Source organism: Microplitis mediator, chromosome 11, assembly GCF_029852145.1.
Source record: "Microplitis mediator isolate UGA2020A chromosome 11, iyMicMedi2.1, whole genome shotgun sequence".
Classification (NCBI taxonomy): domain Eukaryota; kingdom Metazoa; phylum Arthropoda; class Insecta; order Hymenoptera; family Braconidae; genus Microplitis; species Microplitis mediator.
Genome location: NC_079979.1, coordinates 5,959,315 through 5,977,134, shown reverse-complemented (window position 1 = coordinate 5,977,134; position 17,820 = coordinate 5,959,315). Strand labels below are relative to the sequence as shown.

The following is a 17,820-nucleotide window of genomic DNA, read 5'->3' as shown; positions in this document are numbered from 1 at the left end:
TACATATTATCAGTTAATATTCGAAATTCTTGAGCGCCGTTTAAATGTTTAAATTTTGGGCTGAAATTTTCAGCATAGTGATAATTTTACAAATATAAACTATTGCTGCCACGAAAAAAAAAAAAAAATTTTAGATAAAAATCCGAATTTCGATCATTTTTGATATTTTCAAAATTCGTGAGCGACCTCTTAAAAATTTTTATCGAGCTGATTTGTGGAGAGGCTTCTTAAAACATCGTAAACCAACAAATTTTCATGCGAAATGGAAAAAAAAAAAATTAAAAATCAACAAGATTTAGTTTCATCAGTGTTCAAATTTTTTTTATTATTGTTCATTTTTATTGCACCAAAAAATTTTTTTTTTCAAATTTTAAAGACCACGCTCTTGTAGGATATGTAAGTTCTTTACAGGGCTTTAAATGTCAACGAAAAATAAAGTTCACTTTCCGTTGACATTTTAGTTCAAAAAATTAATATTTTTTAAACTTCACTTTTTGTTGACATCTAAAGCCCTGTAACTTTTTTCTTATTCATTTGACGTATATATGATATTGGATACTTTCTGTGGGAAATTTAATTTCCTACAAGAGGGTGGTCGTTAAAATTTGAAAAAAAAATTTTTTGATGCAATAAAAATGAACAATAATAAAAAAAATTCGAACACTGATTAAACTAAATCTTGTTGATTTTTAAAGCCGCGTAACTTTTTCCCAGTTCGTTTGACGTACATAATGCATCAGCACTTTTTGTAGAAAATTAAATTTCTACATTACACTAATTTAAACTTAGAGATCACTAAGTGATGGATGAGAGTATGTGTTTATAATGGCGTGTTTGAAATCTTGGTGATTATATTCCTAAGTGGAGGTAGCCCTTATGGGTTGGGGAAGAACTTGCGCACCCCACCACTAAACCTAAGCAAGCAGTTCACCAGAGCTGAAGTCTGGTACCATGGGGGATCCATTCCAGGCCCCACTTCGACCAGAGATGGGAGGAGTGTATGGGTCCAAATGCGGTCGGTCTCGTGGTGGTTGTTGGTGAGACACCCACATGCAATGCATGCCTAATGGGTAAGTTAATGTGAGCTTATGCTCACATTTCGCTTTTATAATATATGGTAGTGTCAAAGATAGGGACCACACGCAACGCGAGTATGCCCAAAAGGGCGAGGTATCGGCTTCCGGTCGACGGAGGCGGACTTAGGTCCCGTTACATTAATTAATTAATTTCCTTAGCCTATCTGGTTTCTCTACCTGCTTTTGTGTTTTGCTGTCCCCAGAGGTTTTTGTACTCTGGCTGCTTCGGGCTGTATCGTGTGTCTGTTGGAGTGCTGCTGGTGCGGCTGATCGCTCTTGTCCAGACTTTCGAGGCGTGCAATAGTCGGTTTTTTTGCGCCACCTAAATATATATATGTATTGGACCTATATGGAGGTAGATATGATTATGTAAAATCATACATAAATTCAAATATAATTATCTATAATTATATATAATTTTATATGTAATCATACATGTAAGAAATGACTGAGACAAGGTTTAAACCAAAGAAGTATTTATTATACAAGCTTAAACCCGACAATGTTAAAATAAGTGTAAGTATATCTATTCGACGATGTGACCGCTCAACCGTCCAGTACAACAACAATCAATCTGCCTCTGCCTTTGAGGCTCTTGGGTCCCTAGACCTGTGGCGGTAACTGAGGTGTCACGTGATGGGGGTGGGTTTGACGTCACAGCTAGACTGTCCAGCAGCCTAGGTGTCCGGGCAATATGGTCGCTTTTTACAGTCGGCCTTCCTGATGTTCTTCCGCATCCTCGCGGTTGAAGGGGTCGACTGCTATCACCCTTGATAGCCCTGCTTCTCGTTAACACACCGGGTTGTCCTAAAATATCATAAGTCAATCAAATATGAGGAAGATGATATTATTAAGTAGCATGCAATCACACAGTAACCCAACTAACGCATTCCTATAGTCAAGCTTCAAGCTAATTAGACTCAGTAACTTTCCGAATGACTATTCTCATCATGCCCAATGACCATCACCTAAGTCTATTTTATACTTTTTTTTTATCTGGTCGTCGTAATGACGTGTGAGTGGTTGTGTACATGCAAGTGTTTATTTTAATGTTTCTTTCTATCTCTCTCTTTTCCTCGCTCTTTAGATCGGGCGCCCTTGAGCAGGTAACATCCATTTCTTAAATAAAAATCATTCCTGCTTTAGTACTGTCCCTCTCACTTATGTGAGCCACTATTCTAAATAGCATCCATTCCTCATAACGAGGACCACTATTTTCTAGAGTAGCATCCTTCTCTACATAAGGAGAGACAACACCCATATTTATGGTATCCATCCCTTGAACAAGGGCCACCATAAGCTTATGCAAAGATATCCTTCTCTCACTACGTGAGAGCCATCAGTGCATTATAATGTTTAACTATAGTAATCCAACGTATAGATAATGCTCGTACCCAAAGTTTGTACAGTCGCATTATCGACACTGTTACTGTCACAAGGCGTGACTTTTCGCAGTTCCTTTGATTACTCAGTCTCAAGGCCCACCACCAACCGGTGCAAGTCATATCTTACGACTTTTCGCAGTCCTAGGTAGGCCTTAAGTCTTCGAGAATCACCGCCTACCGGTGCAAATCGTCCTCACGATGTTTCGCAATTCTCTAAGTCATTCTGATACCAGAGCAAGTATAGTCCGATATTTTCACGCCAAGGTACCCACCTTAGTATAGTTGATCCTTATCTGGGGTACAATCTCCCTTGAGATTGACGATAGCTCCCTTAAGTTGGCGGGGGGAAGTCAAATTTTCGAAAATATCCCTTAACAATTTCGTTTGTTCGTCGATTGTTCTTCAATGTTCGCTATAAATAATTATTTGTTCGTTTTTTATTTTTTTTTAAATAAATAATTAAAAATTTGTTGTAAGTTAGCGGTGACTATACTCATTTTGAATAATTTTGTTTTTTTTTTTACGTTTATCTTGAATTGTTTGTTAATATTCCACCAAAAATAGCGTTTGATCGTTTATTTTTATATTTATAATTAATTATTAAAATTTTAATTACGCCCGTTGTTCTGATACTAGCTGTGCGCATGCACAAACGTCTACTCTGTTTTAAATTTTTTATTGTTTTCATTGTTATTTATGTTCCAATTAAATGAGTAATCTTATGAAGTAATTATCACACCCTGTCGATTATTTAGCACATCATAAGAATATACAAGTATTTATCAGAGAGTAATGTCAATCAACCACAATGAAATGTGAAACGAAAGACTCCTCAAAGAATCTCAGACCACTATTAATATTATTATTATTATTATTATTATTATTATCTTCATTTATTCAATACTTAATACACTTAACTAATTATTTTGTTTTATCAGTACTAATTGTGGATTAAAAGTACTGAAAACATTTTAATGTAATTTTCATTTACTCTTTTATAATTTACCGCTCCGTTTTGTAACTTACGTGGTGTGTCACCTATTATCAAGTATTCTAACTTGTCGTTGGGTCTGGCGCATTTACCCAGTGGGTATTTCGTTGAGCGTTTTTTTAAGTTGGCACATGTAGGTTCCGATCTAGAAGCCTGCAAGGTGGGGATAGACTATCAACAAAGTTGGTAAAACAGAAAATAAATTTAAATATTGAAAATATTTAAATTAATAGTGAATGTATTTAAAGAAGAAGATAGAAAATAAATCTATATATAATAAATTACAATTAAATATTTTAGTAAAATACATGTAAGCTTAAATCGATAATGGGAAATTTGCAGCGTGCAAATTCCCAACTGAAAACTAAAATTTTTTTTCAAGCTCACATTTGAGCTTTAAAAATCTATCCTTGGGAATTTGCACAGTGCGAATTCCCAGCCATAAAATTAAAAATGGCGCACTTTGGGCTTGTATTTGAAAAACTTAATTTTCAAACTCGATTATCAATCACTGGGAATTTGCACAGTGCAAATTCCCAGCTATTAAACAAAAAATGGCGCACTTTGAGCTTATATTGAAGAAAATTAATTTTCAAACTCAATTATCAATCACTGGGAATTTGCACAGTGCAAATTCTCAGCTACTAAATTTAAAATGGCTTACTTTGAGCTTATATTTAAGAAAATTAATTCGTAAACTCAATTATCTATCATTGGAAATTTGAGCTGTGCAAATTCCCAACCGGAATAAAAGATGATGTACTATAATTATTAGACGTAATTCTTTCATATTTGTAATGTAAAATTAAATTTTAAATGAATAATATTTTCAAAAATTTAATACTTTACACAATCGACTAATTGTTAATTAATTAAAGTAATTTGACATGTATATTAATAAAATAAATAATTTAATTTCTATTATATCATTTGAAAAAAATGGTGAAGTATCATTGGGAATTTGACCTACCTATATTCCCCATTCAAAAACAATTGCCTATCGCTAAATAACAATTTATAAGAAACAAATGCAAAATGATTTATTTCTTGTCACGCATTAACTTGGGTAACATGGGTCTTCCAAATAACAAAAGAAAAATTCACGCTTCCAATAATTTAAATTTTAATGGCTTTACTTATAATCGCCATTCAAAATTAAAATCGGTTGAAAATACGTGGTAAGTAAGACTATCATTATCTTTTATATTAAAAAAAAATCTAATTTAATATTAAAAAAAAAAAATTATAACGGATGTGAAGGACTTTTCGATAAGTAAGTGTGCTTTTCTGTGAATATTATTTTCGAATAATATTCAAATAATTTATTTAAAAATGGAAAACTTTCGGGCTTCTCTTAATTTCTGTATCATAATAATTTCATTTTTTAATGAAAATTATGAAAACAAATGGTAATTAAAAAAATTTATGACACTATAGAATTATGTTATTGTATAAATGATGATTAATTATTCCAAAAATATCATTGAGTATAGTTTAAAACTATTAATTTGGCTTAAAATAAAATTAAAATTTATTGTTGCCTTCTCTGAACATCTTAAATGCTGGTAACAACGAAAATTGATAACGCTGGTGTCGAATTCTCATAGTTGATTTATTCTTCTGCCATTTATGAATTGGCGTACACAAAAAAAAAAAATAGGCGCTGCAATTTGGATTTTTCCTGTGGAAGCAATAGGATAAGGAACAAGTCTTATATACCAATTTTTTTTGTCAGTATAATAAAATTCTAAAATTTGAAAAAAAATTCAAATTTCGAAACAAATTTGAATTTTTGTTCAACTTTTAGAATTTTATTACACTGAAAAAAAAAAATTGGTTTATGAAACTCATTTCTTATTCTATTGTTTCCACAGGGAAAATCCTGTTGCTGCAACTGGATTTTGTCCTGTTGCCCCCACTGCGTCCTGTTGTTGCACCTACTTTTTTTTTCCGTGTAAGCTTACAATGTCGATTTCAGTTTATTTGTATTATTATTAATATACGACTGGCCGATCGTGGTCAATGGTCTACAAACAACGATTATATTATCTTTTAGGTACGTAGAATGTAATCAAAAAAAAAAAAAGAAAAGGAGATGATCGGCAGGAAGGTTGTCCAGCTGCTGGTCACGTATTTTATCCGCCAGACGGGAATCCACCAGTTTTTACATTATGTAAAAACCCTCCTAAAAATCAACACAACCACGAGCGGTTCGCAGAGGTAGCTGAGATCCACCAATTAAAAAGAGATTTAAAGCAAGCTGCTAAAAGTATGCCAATCGGAGGGCAATTAAATATTGCGTATCAGCACTTAATTTTAAAGTAAGAACCCTACCATTTCTCTTGTCTGTGTAATGCCGATTTTTTCACAGTGCGATAGACAGCGTATTATCAATATTTTCACCCTCTTAATTCCTCTATTATTTTCTTTTTAAGGAACTTTGTAGGAGCTTCAAAAGCTCCATATGTAAAAATACGCAGTCAGTTTGGACGAGATTTTCGTAAAAATATCCTAAAAAACCCAAAAAATTTTATAGCCTAATGTGAGTTTCTTCAAACTCCGGAAGGTCAAAATCTTTTGTCCTACACGACGCAGGTCGAACACTCAGGACCAATGACTCGGCATCAAATTCAATTTCGAGTGATTGGTAGTAACAGAAATACTTGCATAGGATTTTGGAGTAATGGTGTGGTTAATTTTATTGACAAACAGTCAGCGATGCACATCGACGGGACTTTCCGATTTAAGCCAAACTTCCGTAATCGTTATTTAAACCCATATCAGGTCTTGATTATTTCAGGAAACTTCAAAGACGAGGTATGTTATTTTCAACCCAATTTTTCAATATTGTAAGAATTACATATAAAATCAAACGTTTACTATTATATTAATAATAATTAATATAAATAATTCAATTCATGCAATTCTAAAATTAAACATTAGATTTTAAATATTTAAACAATAACTCGTAACCCCTGAAATTATTTTAAATAACAAAGTACGGCGCGCGCATTCCCCCACCACTTTTTTCTCATGCGCACAAGCAAGTTGAAGTTTCTTTGCCATTGGGTACTTTTTTAGAAACTTTTTTACGGCACATGCGCAGATCCAGATGCGCACTGGAGCTGCATGCATTTATTTTACGCGCCAGTATTTAAAAAAAAAATTTCTAAAGAAAGCACCCAAAAATATTTTTTTTCACAAATAAACGCACATGATCTCTTAAGAATTGATTTAAACCTTGACATATTTTTATTTTGAGTCAAGTTTTTTTTTACTTCTTGTAATTTTAACTTAATTTTGTCGATTAATTAATTAATTAAAAAGCGTTAAAATTAAAAAATTGCTTTTTTTTTTAAATTCATTTTTACAGACTCTTCCAGTTGTTTACTTCACAATGCCTAATAAGGAACAAACAACCTACCGGAGCGTTCTGCAATTTCTAAAAAATGAAATTTCTCCGGACTGGGCACCACAATATATCATTTCTGATTGGAAAACAGCAATCAGAAACGAAACCGAGTCTATATATCCTGCTGCAGACCCAATTGATTGCTCCTTCCATTACACTCAAGTAATTATAATATATTTGACTCTAAGGGGAGGATTATTCAAATGGACTCTAAATCTGTTGAAATTTAATGATTTATTTTTATAATAGGCGATTCAAAATAATTGGAAAAAACGGGGGTTCGTCTCAATTCTAAAAAATGATTTGGAAGCCCAAATTATAAAAAAACAAATAATGGCACTTTCACTGGCTCCGGCAGGTCAGATTCTGATGCGGTTTGTCCATCTAGTCAATAAAATAACACCTCAACTAGCCATAATTTTAAATGATTTTCTTGGGTACGTGTTCGAACAATGGCTAGCCAAAATTGGGCCCGAAAAATTATCAGTTCATGGCAAGAGCCAAGTTAGAACTAATAATCCATCGGAATCCATAAACAGGGATTTAAATCGAGGATTAAGTACAATAAAAAAGCCAACGCCAATGCAATTCACAAGTATACTTTTTGTGATTATTTTTGTTATATCCCCTGATTTAGAAATTTCATTTGGAATGATTCAATCCATGCTAAAGTGTATATCTATATATAACCAATTTTCCCAACTTTGAATTGTTTCGGATCGTGTTTGAATTATTTCAAATTAGGTTTCTCAATCAGATTCTTAGCAACGCTTAAAAAAACCAAAAGATTCTCATAGCTGCCTGCTTAAAAAATCCGATAGATTCTTATAGCTGTATAAACAAGGCCTTATACTTAACTGTAGCTCTTTTCGTAGATCTTATTCATTCTCATAAAATATCTATGAGAATATGTCGAATTTCATAAGATTTACTCGATTGACATTATCTGCTTTTATTGTTTACAGGATTACTCATATCCTGCCTAAGCCTACAGAAAAATCAGAAAATTACATTTGATGGTAGAAAAACTGCTGAAAATATTATTGATCGGACTATGCCCATTTCTAAGCAGCTCAGTAATTTGTGGAACCGATTAAAATCTGAAAAAATAACGGCTAGCACATTTTTCACACTGACCTCGATGCTACTGAGTAAAGTACATTTGAACAAAAATGTAGTGAAACTGAGCTTAAGTAAATATTTTTTTTCTTGATGCGAACAAAATTAAAAACTCCAATTAAAAAATTTCGATAAAATTTAATCGGAGCTTTTAATCAAGGCACTGAACTTATTCAAATAATCTTATTTCACAATTTCAATTATTCAGATTCAGATATAACTTACAAGTGGCCTGCAGAGAAATCAACGTTTTGGTTCTGGACACACATCAGCAGCAAGATTCCAATCAAACAGCACTTGGATGGCGTCCAATGCTTGTCTGCTGATATCCAGAAACATTTGATTCTAATTGCGAAGCGAGAGATGAAAATTAGTAAGTTAATATTTTCGAATTTGTGTCATAAATTCTTCATATAATATAATACAAATACGTATTTCAATAACTTGTTTAAAACACAAAACTTTTATTTCTTTTATAGTTAGAGCCAAGACAGGAGGGGACATTTTACTGGATTATCCTATTCAAATAAAGATTTCTTTCAAATAAATAATTATATTTTATTCTGTGTTCAAATATTTCAATAAGCAAAATTTATTATAAAACTTCAATTATCTATCAAATAAATAAAATTATAAATCTTAGATGCAATGTTTTAATAAATTATTATCAATGCTAGATTTAATTAAACATTATTTCCCCGAGTCTTCTCACCCAGTTTTTATAATTCTGAATTCTTTTTGAACACATATATATTAGGGTGTGTCATTTTAAGGCTATATTTTTTTTTTTTACTGCTATACCAGAAAATCTGCTAGTATATAGAAAATGAAAAATTATGCCGCTGGGCTAAAGGGTTTAAGTCCAATAGCGGCTTAGCTCATCAAAAAATTCGATTTCCCATTTAAATAACACGGGAAATTTTTTTTTTTTAACTTTGAGTATTTTTAACTCGTGAAAAAATCAATAGATCGAATTGACTAATACATATTCTTGTAGAAAATTGAACGCTCTACAAAAAAGGTCTCATATCATTTTTCGATCAATCCATCTGTTCTAAAGTTATTAGAGCTCGAAGTCAAGTTATAGTAAATTTCAAGATCTTTTTACTTTTCCGGCAAATTTAACAGACTTATCACAAAATATCATAGGATCTTTTTTGTAGACGATTTTATTTCCTACAAATTATTATCAGTAAAATTTTTTCAAATTCCGCATTGTTTTCTAGTTATTTTAATTTTAATTCCAAGCTCAAAAATGTAGTGTTCTAATCGATTTCAAGAGCTCGACATTGAAATGAAAATAATTAGAAAACAATGCGGAATTTGAAAAAATTTTACTGATAATATTTTGTAGAAAATAAAATTGTCTACAAAAGAGATCCTATGATATTTTGTGATAAGTTTGTTAGTTTTGCCGGAAAAGTAAAAAGATCTTGAAATTTACTATAACTTGACTTCGAGCTCTAATAACTTTAGAACAGATGGATTTATCGAAAAATGATAAGAGACTTTTTTTGTAGAACGTTCAATTTCCTACAAAAATATGTATTAGTCAATTCGATCTATTGATTTTTTCACGAGTTAAAAATACTCAAAGTTAAAAAAAAAAAATTTCCCGTGTTATTTAAATGGGACATCGAATTTTTTGATGAGTTAAGCCGCTATTGGACTTAAACCCTTTAGCCCAGCGGCATAATTTTTCATTTTCTATATACAACCAGATTTTCTGATAAAGCAGTAAAAAAAAATATAGCCTTAAAATGACACACCCTAATATATAAACATATATATATATATATATATATATATATATATATATATATATATATATCACGTTCGATATACAACTTCAAGATGCGCCATTTTTAATTTAATAGCTGGGAATTTGCACAGTGCAAATTTCCAATGATAGATAATTGAGTTTACAAATTTACTTTCTTAAATATAAGCTCAAAGTAAGCCATTTTAAATTTAGTAGCTGAGAATTTGCACTGTGCAAATTCCCAGTGATTGATAATTGAGTTTGAAAATTAATTTTCTTAAATATAAGCTCAAAGTGCGCCATTTTAAATTTAATAGCTGGGAATTTGCACTGTGCAAATTCCACATTGATTGATAATTGAGTTTGAAAATTAATTTTTTCAAATACAAGCCCAAAGTGCGCCATTTTTAATTTATTAGCTGGAAATTTGCACTGTGCAAATTCCCAGTGATTGATAATTGAGTTTGAAAATTAAGTTTTTCAAATACAAGCCCAAAGTGCGCCATTTTAAATTTAATAGCTGGGAATTTGCACTGTGCAAATTCCACATTGATTAATAATTGAGTTTGAAAATTAATTTTTTCAAATACAAGCCCAAAGTGCGCAATTTTTAATTTTATGGCTGGGAATTTGCACTGTGCAAATTCCCAGTGATTGCTGATTGAGTTTGAAAATTAATTTTTTCAAATACAAGCCCAAAGTTCGCCATTTTTAGTTTAATAGCTGGGAATTGGCACTGTGCAAATTCCCAGTGATTGATAATTGAGTTTGAAAATTAATTTTTTCAAATACAAGCCCAAAGTGCGCCATTTTTAATTTTATGACCGGGAATTCGCACTGTGCAAATTCCCAAGGATAGATTTTTAAAGCTCAAATGTGAGCTTGAAAAAAAATTTTAGTTTTCAGTTGGGAATTCGCACGCTGCAAATTCCCCATTATTGATTTAAGCTTACAAGTATTTTACTCAAATATTTAATTTTAATTTATTATATATAGATTTATTTTCTATATTCTTCTTTAAATACATTCACTATTAATTTAAATATTTTCAATATTTAAATTTATTTTCTGTTTTACCAACTTTGTTGATAGTCTATCCCCACCTTGCAGGCTTCTAGATCGGAACCTACATGTGCCAACTTAAAAAAACGCTCAACGAAATACCCACTGGGTAAATGCGCCAGACCCTTGTCGTTTAATTAGTATTTTTGTGTTACACAGTTGGTCTTGTAAATAGTTGGTAAACCAATTACTAAGTTTATCTATAATTACGAGTATTATTGAAGTTAATAATAAATAAATATTATATTGGAGCAGGTTTGTAAAATTAAACTAATAATTAGTTATTTATTTAATATTGGAGTAGGTTTGTAGACTTGAAGTTATTAATTTGCGGAATTTTCATAGATTTATATTTAATATCGCATCTACATTGAGACTCAAAATAACTTAGCCTAAAAATTTTGTTGGAAATTTTAATTAATATTTATTATTAAACATCATTTTATAATTTAAGAGATTTTTCGAATTTTTCTTTTTTGTTTTTCAAATATTTTAAGTTTTTTAATTTTTGAGCTTTGAAAACATTATTTTATACAACTTATCAAAATGGAGCTCAACTTCATAATGTTTCATCAATCGAATGTGATTCTTTCATCTAATCTCCGACATTATTTGTCCATCATTTATGTGTAAGTATATTACAATTAATTATTAGTATTGCTATCAATAACTTCTTGAACGTTGAAAATTTCATGATAAGTAAACAGTTATATTTTATGATTATATTATTATATCAATTATTTTTTCTATACAGAGTTGATCAGAGAGGCTATGCAAACTGGAATCCAGAATGTAGACTCACTGGTGATAATTGGTACAGTAGATAATATAAGTTAATCGTTGATGATGGACTGATCGGAAATACTTTTTTTTGACTATTCAGACTATTATTAATTAAGAACGTTTTGATTATGCTGGTATGGAAAAGAAAAAAGTTGTACCGTGAAAATATTGACGGCACTGCTATTAACTATGCTATCATAGTATCCGATACCGTGTCTGATGCTGCTCTTTTCTTACACTTTTTTCTGGATGTGCCATGGCAGAACTTTTTTTGTGACAACGGCAAACATGTCCTCATTATTTATGATGATTTGTCAAAACCGGTGATTGCTTACTATTAATAGTATATTTTACACCTAGGGAAGTAAAGTAAGAAAATGTCTCAGATCTCATGTAATTGTTGGCCGAGGCGAACAATTACATGTGATCTGAGGCTTTCTTATTTACTGCCCAAGGTGTCAATACTATTTTTCTCCTCGACGGAGGCGGAAAGCGGCAACTTCGTTTCGCACAGCGGGACAAAAGTTGACGCTTTTCGCTCGGAGGGGAGAAAATATTTTTATTTTGGAGACGATCTCTAGGAAATAATGCTTAGCCTCGTCATGTATTCTATCTTTATTCTCGTTTTCTTGAAAGAGCAGCTAAAATGAAAGAGCAGTAAAATCCATTAAATGTATATAAATAATTGGTGAGTAAAATAAATAATTTAGTAAATGATGTTGCGTAATCACAACTACATTCAAATTTGAATGTAGTTGAACTTCCGGCAAATAGAGGCAGCACCTACTGGGGCCTAGTGTCCATCTATGAAAACTTGACTTGCACTGTGCGACGCATGCGCATGAATTTATCCTGCCTCGTGGCAAGAAGACCGACGCCATTTCCTATTCGTTTATACGTTTTCAAGTGTCACCACGTGTTCCGTATAATCTTCAAAATTGCGCTCATCTCGAGTATCTAATTAAAAGTAATCAATTAACTGCATTCAGAGTTCATTACTCTATATAAAAATATAATTATTTTTATAATCGCGAGCTCCAGAGCTCATAAAATAATTAATAAATAACATCAAGAAATCCAGTGCTCTACAACCTGTTCCTGACGAGGTTATATCATCGAGAAAGCAACAGGTGCATTTTTTATTAAACATTTACTTGCTATCAGTGCTCAATTAATTTAAAAGACTCAGTTTTATTATTTATTTAATTATCATTATGCTCAATTTCTTAATTAATTTCAAAGTTATATTTCGCTCAGTAGCCTCTGCTATCATGCTACCACGTGTTCAACAAATAAATTAAAATCAGTGTAATTTATCATGAGCTCATTAAATTCAATTCAATTAAGTGATCATCACTATTAAAACTCAATAACGAAAATATTTATGTATTCAGTGCTATTAAAAATAGTAATTAATGTGTTCACTTCGCTCAGTAACCTCTGACATCATGTTACTTATCATCATGACATTTTTGCATTCAACTCAGTGTTCAATTAAACTCAACTTGATTATTTTTAATTCATTATTTACTCGAGCTCAACTCAATAATTTGTATTCAATTATTCACGTATTCATGAGCTCAGACAATTAACAGTATTTATAAATTAAATAAACTATTTAATTTGCAACCCAGTGATATTATGTGCTGTGACAAATAAAAATATTGTTATATTTTTAAATATGCGTATTTTTCAAACATCCCAACCACCAACCAGTCCTGGCATGTCTTTATTTAATTATTATTACAACATTTTATGGTCCTTCGAGCCGGATGGTTGGTTTGTTGTGTCGGTAGCATCATCATTGGGCAGCTGTACTCATATAACCCCAGCAACAGGTCAAGGAGCTCACTATGGGGGATGAAGAGAAGAAGAAGGGTCTTCCAAAGGACCAGGAGCACTCAGAGGTCCCTGAAGGTACCCCCACGGACCCACACCTCTTTCCAGAGATCAAAATCGTCAACACTCAAGTCCTCAGCGACTCAAGCGCCAACGAGACTGTGAACCCCGGCGAGGGCGATCAGTCCAAGCAGAAACTCAAACGCACTCCAAAGAAATCGACGATTTCCCCAGCACTCGAGCTGAAAGTTATCAGCCAGCACTCACGGCTTAGAGTCTTCTCAGACTGGGAAACTCTGGCTGCTATGCTCACCGTTGCCGACGGACTAGCTCAACTCAAGTCTCGACTTGAGTTACTCGAGGGTGAATGGCACCAGTTCAACCTCACTCACGACTCACTAGCACTCACCTGCACCAAGGAGTTCTTGGAGAGCTCATATGTCAAGGACGGAGTATACGACCTGGTGTACAGGTCGCATATCAACGCCAAGGGCAAACTAATCGCACTCATTAACTCCATCCCAGTTCCAGCTGCTGTTCCAGCTGTCGTGCACTCAACCCGGGCTCCAACTCATCTGCCAGCACTCGCAATTCCCAAGTTCGATGGGCGTTACGAGAACTGGCCTGAATTCAGGGACTCATTCACCTCAATGGTGATCAATGCTCAAGAACTTGCTCCAGTTCAACGTCTTCAGTACCTGAAGAGCTGTCTGCAAGGACAAGCCGCACTCAGCCTCGCCAGTGTACAAATGTGCGACGACCAATTTGTACCTGCGTGGAACCAGCTCAAGGAGAGGTACAACAACCCCCGCCTACTCATCGGTGCTCAACTGGACAAGCTCCTTAATATGCATGTGCTAACTTCACGCTCATCTGAGCAGCTCAATTACCATCTGAACACCGTTTCAGAGGTAATCAACGCACTCAACGCACTCGGGGTACAATTGAACTCAGATATGAATCCGCTGCTTACGCAGTTGATCATATCTAAACTGGACTCACATAATCGGGAGCTCTGGGAGAACAAAATGGGTGCTTCCACTGAATACCCATCACTCAAAGATCTCAATGACTTTTTAGTCAGTCGTGCTCGTGCTCAAGAACGGGTGGAACAGGCATCAAAACCACCACGTTCATCTGGCAAACCAGCGTCATACTCTGCTGCTGCTGTTTCCAAGTCGCACTCATCGGAAACTAAATCTCCAGCCACGCACTCATCTACTGCACTTGTCTGTAAACACGTCCAGCATTCATCATACTAGTACTCATCGCTCAGCAATTTCACTCGCAACTTGCCTACTTGCGCTTATCATCAGTTAAGTACTCATCCAGTATGTATATTGCTGGATCCAGGTTCTGAATCATCTTTTGTTTCAGATTCCTTGGTGCACTCACTTAATCTCTAACGCACACACTTATCTATTCAGATCATTGGTATCGGTGTATCCAATGCTGGTAAAGCTAAATGTCAATTCGCAATCAAACTCTCATCTGAGCATTCAAACGACTCATTCATCATCGCACACGTGTTAGATGAACTCATTACAACAAGTTTCTGACAAATTGAAGCACTCTGCAAGGCGGGCGGATTCCTTCTTGCTAAATGGGCAAGCAATCATCCCAAGATTACAACAAATCAATCATTTGGAAGCAATCAAGACTCATGAATTCGAAGATGCAGACTCCAGCACCAAGATTCTGGGCATGTTCTGGTCTTCACACTCAGATCAATTGCAAATACTCACCACCACGCTCAACTCAAACATTTACAAAAAAGATCATTCTATCAGAGATTGCTCAAATCTTTGATCCTCTTGGATTTCTCGCACCACTCATCATTCGAGCCAAGGTATTCATGCAGGAGCTTTGGCTCGAAAAGCTCAGCTGGGACACTCCATCGGCAGCCAATCAACGGAATAAATGGAGAAACTTCAAAAATGAACTCAAATTTATCTCCGAAATCAAAATTCCAAGATGGATCCACTCATCCACGTGCTCAACCACCGAAATCCATGGATTCTCGGACGCCTCTCAATTGGCAATGGCAGCTGCCGTGTTCATCAAAGTCCACACACCTGCTCATGGAGTCAGAGTTACGCTGCTTTGCTCCAAAACCAAGGTAGCTCCGTTAAAACGACTAACGATACCAAGGTTAGAACTCACCGCAGCTCACATGTTGGCAAAACTCACAAAACACTGCCAGAGCACTCTAAATCTCACTCAATCGCCAATATACTTGTGGACGGACTCAACAATTACACTCACGTGGATTAAATCTCACCCGTCTCGCTGGAAGGAGTTTGTTCGGAATAGGGTGTCACATATTCAAGATCTACTTCCAGATGGCCACTGGAATTTCATTCCGGGCACACAAAATCCAGCAGACTGCGCAACACGAGGGTTGACACCTACTCAACTCCGTGATCATCAACTATGGTGGACTGGCCCACCATGGTTGCTCAAGAGTTCATCGTCCTGGCCTAAATGTCCATCAATCGATGATACAGGAGCTCAAGCAGAAGAACGGCCTGGACTGGCCCTGTTCTCATCGAATTCATCGCTGAAATCAAATTGGCCTATCATGGAACGGCCAATACCACTCCTACGCATGTTACGAGCTACTGCAATCTGCTTTAGACTTCGTGACATGATCAAGAAATCACCAAACTCATCACTCAAGACTCCAATTACTTCTGACGAAGTAATTTCTGCACTCAACTTCTGTATCAAAGAAACTCAACGCATTCATTTTTCAAACGAGATCAACATGCACTCCAAACACGCACCATGGCCTAATGGTCATCCAATTGCTCGATTGGTTGCATTCATTGACACCGACGGCATCATTCGAGTAGGTGGACGGTTGGAAAATTCTCCAAATCAAGACCAAAGCAAGCATCCTGCTATTCTACCACGGAATGCGGCACTCACAAAACTCATCATCTCTGATGCTCATCAGCGTACCATGCATGGTGGTACTCAACTTACTCTGGCATTCATACGACAAAAGTACTGGATCATTGGCGGTAGACAACCAGTACGCTCAATTATACTCAAATGTATAAAATGCGCACGACATCGTGCTGATAGAGCTCAACAACTCATGGGTCAGCTACCAGTATCACGAGTTACTCCATCATCTGCATTCACTCACACTGGAGTTGACTATGCTGGCCCAATAACACTCAAAAATTGGAGACGCAGAGGAGCAAGAACATACAAAGGCTGGATTTGTGTTTTTGTCTGCCTTTCTACGTCCGCAGTACATCTAGAGGTAGTCAGCGACTACAGCTCTAGTGGGTTCATCGCAGCACTCCGCAGATTCATCAGCCGACGAGGCATCTGCACAGCACTCTACAGCGATTGTGGAACGACGTTCAAAGGCGCTGAAACTGATCTCAACCGTCTGTTCACTCAAGGAACTCAAGAGTCAAGAGAAATACTGGATCACATCACTGTGAACAGTATTACCTGGCATTTCAATCCACCAGCAGCTCCACATATGGGTGGAAAGTGGGAAGCTGCTGTCAAATCACTCAAACATCATCTTACTCGAGCAGTGGGAGAGTCTTCATTTACGTTTGAAGAATTTACGACTCTTCTTACGCAAATTGAAGCTATATTGAATTCAAGACCATTGGAGCCACTCACGGAAGATCCAGAAGACATGGATGCACTCACTCCTGGTCACTTCTTAATTGGACGAGCACTCAACATGATTCCTGAACCAGCACTCATCGATACAAATAGTTCTCGATTGTCTAGATGGCAATTTCTACAACAACGTGTTCAACAGTTCTGGAATCATTGGTCTACAAGTTATCTTCAAAGACAACTGGCAATCACCAAGTGGCAACGTCCAACTCATCAAATTCAAGTTGGGTCACTTGTATTACTCACCGACGAAAGGTTTCCACCAACCAGGTGGCCTCTCGCTCGTATTATCGCACTCCACCCTGGCAAAGATGGATTGACCAGGGTTGCCACGCTCAAAACAGTGAACTCAACACTCACTCGTCCAATCACGAAGCTTGCACTCCTACCAATTGAACCAGAACCACAAGAAGATGACGAAGAATAACTTCACTGGTTCAATGACATGCTCATCAAAAGATCAAGTACTCAAGAACTCATCAATCATCAACTCTGTTGCTGATGGCGGGCGGAATGTTGCGTAATCACAACTACATTCAAATTTGAATGTAGTTGAACTTCCGGCAAATAGAGGCAGCACCTACTGGGGCCTAGTGTCCATCTATGAAAACTTGACTTGCACTGTGCGACGCATGCGCATGAATTTATCCTGCCTCGTGGCAAGAAGACCGACGCCATTTCCTATTCGTTTATACGTTTTCAAGTGTCACCACGTGTTCCGTATAATCTTCAAAATT

At 35.2% G+C, this 17,820-nt stretch overlaps 2 protein-coding genes across 2 annotated transcripts; both read left to right on the top strand.

Moving 5' to 3' along the window:
* The first annotated feature begins 13,443 nt into the window (after nt 1–13,443).
* Nucleotides 13,444–14,691, top strand: LOC130677770 (uncharacterized). The gene has a single exon (XM_057484625.1). It carries the CDS (start codon nt 13,444–13,446, stop codon nt 14,689–14,691), a length of 1,248 nt encoding a protein of 415 aa, XP_057340608.1.
* Nucleotides 14,692–15,032: 341 nt separating this feature from the next.
* Nucleotides 15,033–17,510, top strand: LOC130677768 (uncharacterized). Its single transcript, XM_057484624.1, has one exon. It carries the CDS (start codon nt 15,033–15,035, stop codon nt 17,508–17,510), a length of 2,478 nt encoding a protein of 825 aa, XP_057340607.1.
* Nucleotides 17,511–17,820: the final 310 nt, after the last annotated feature.

Coding starts and splice junctions, on each gene's coding strand:
- LOC130677770 (XM_057484625.1), top strand. CDS start 13,444: ATGGGGGATGAAGAGAAGAAGAAGGGTCTTCCAAAGGACCAGGAGCAC.
- LOC130677768 (XM_057484624.1), top strand. CDS start 15,033: ATGGGCAAGCAATCATCCCAAGATTACAACAAATCAATCATTTGGAAG.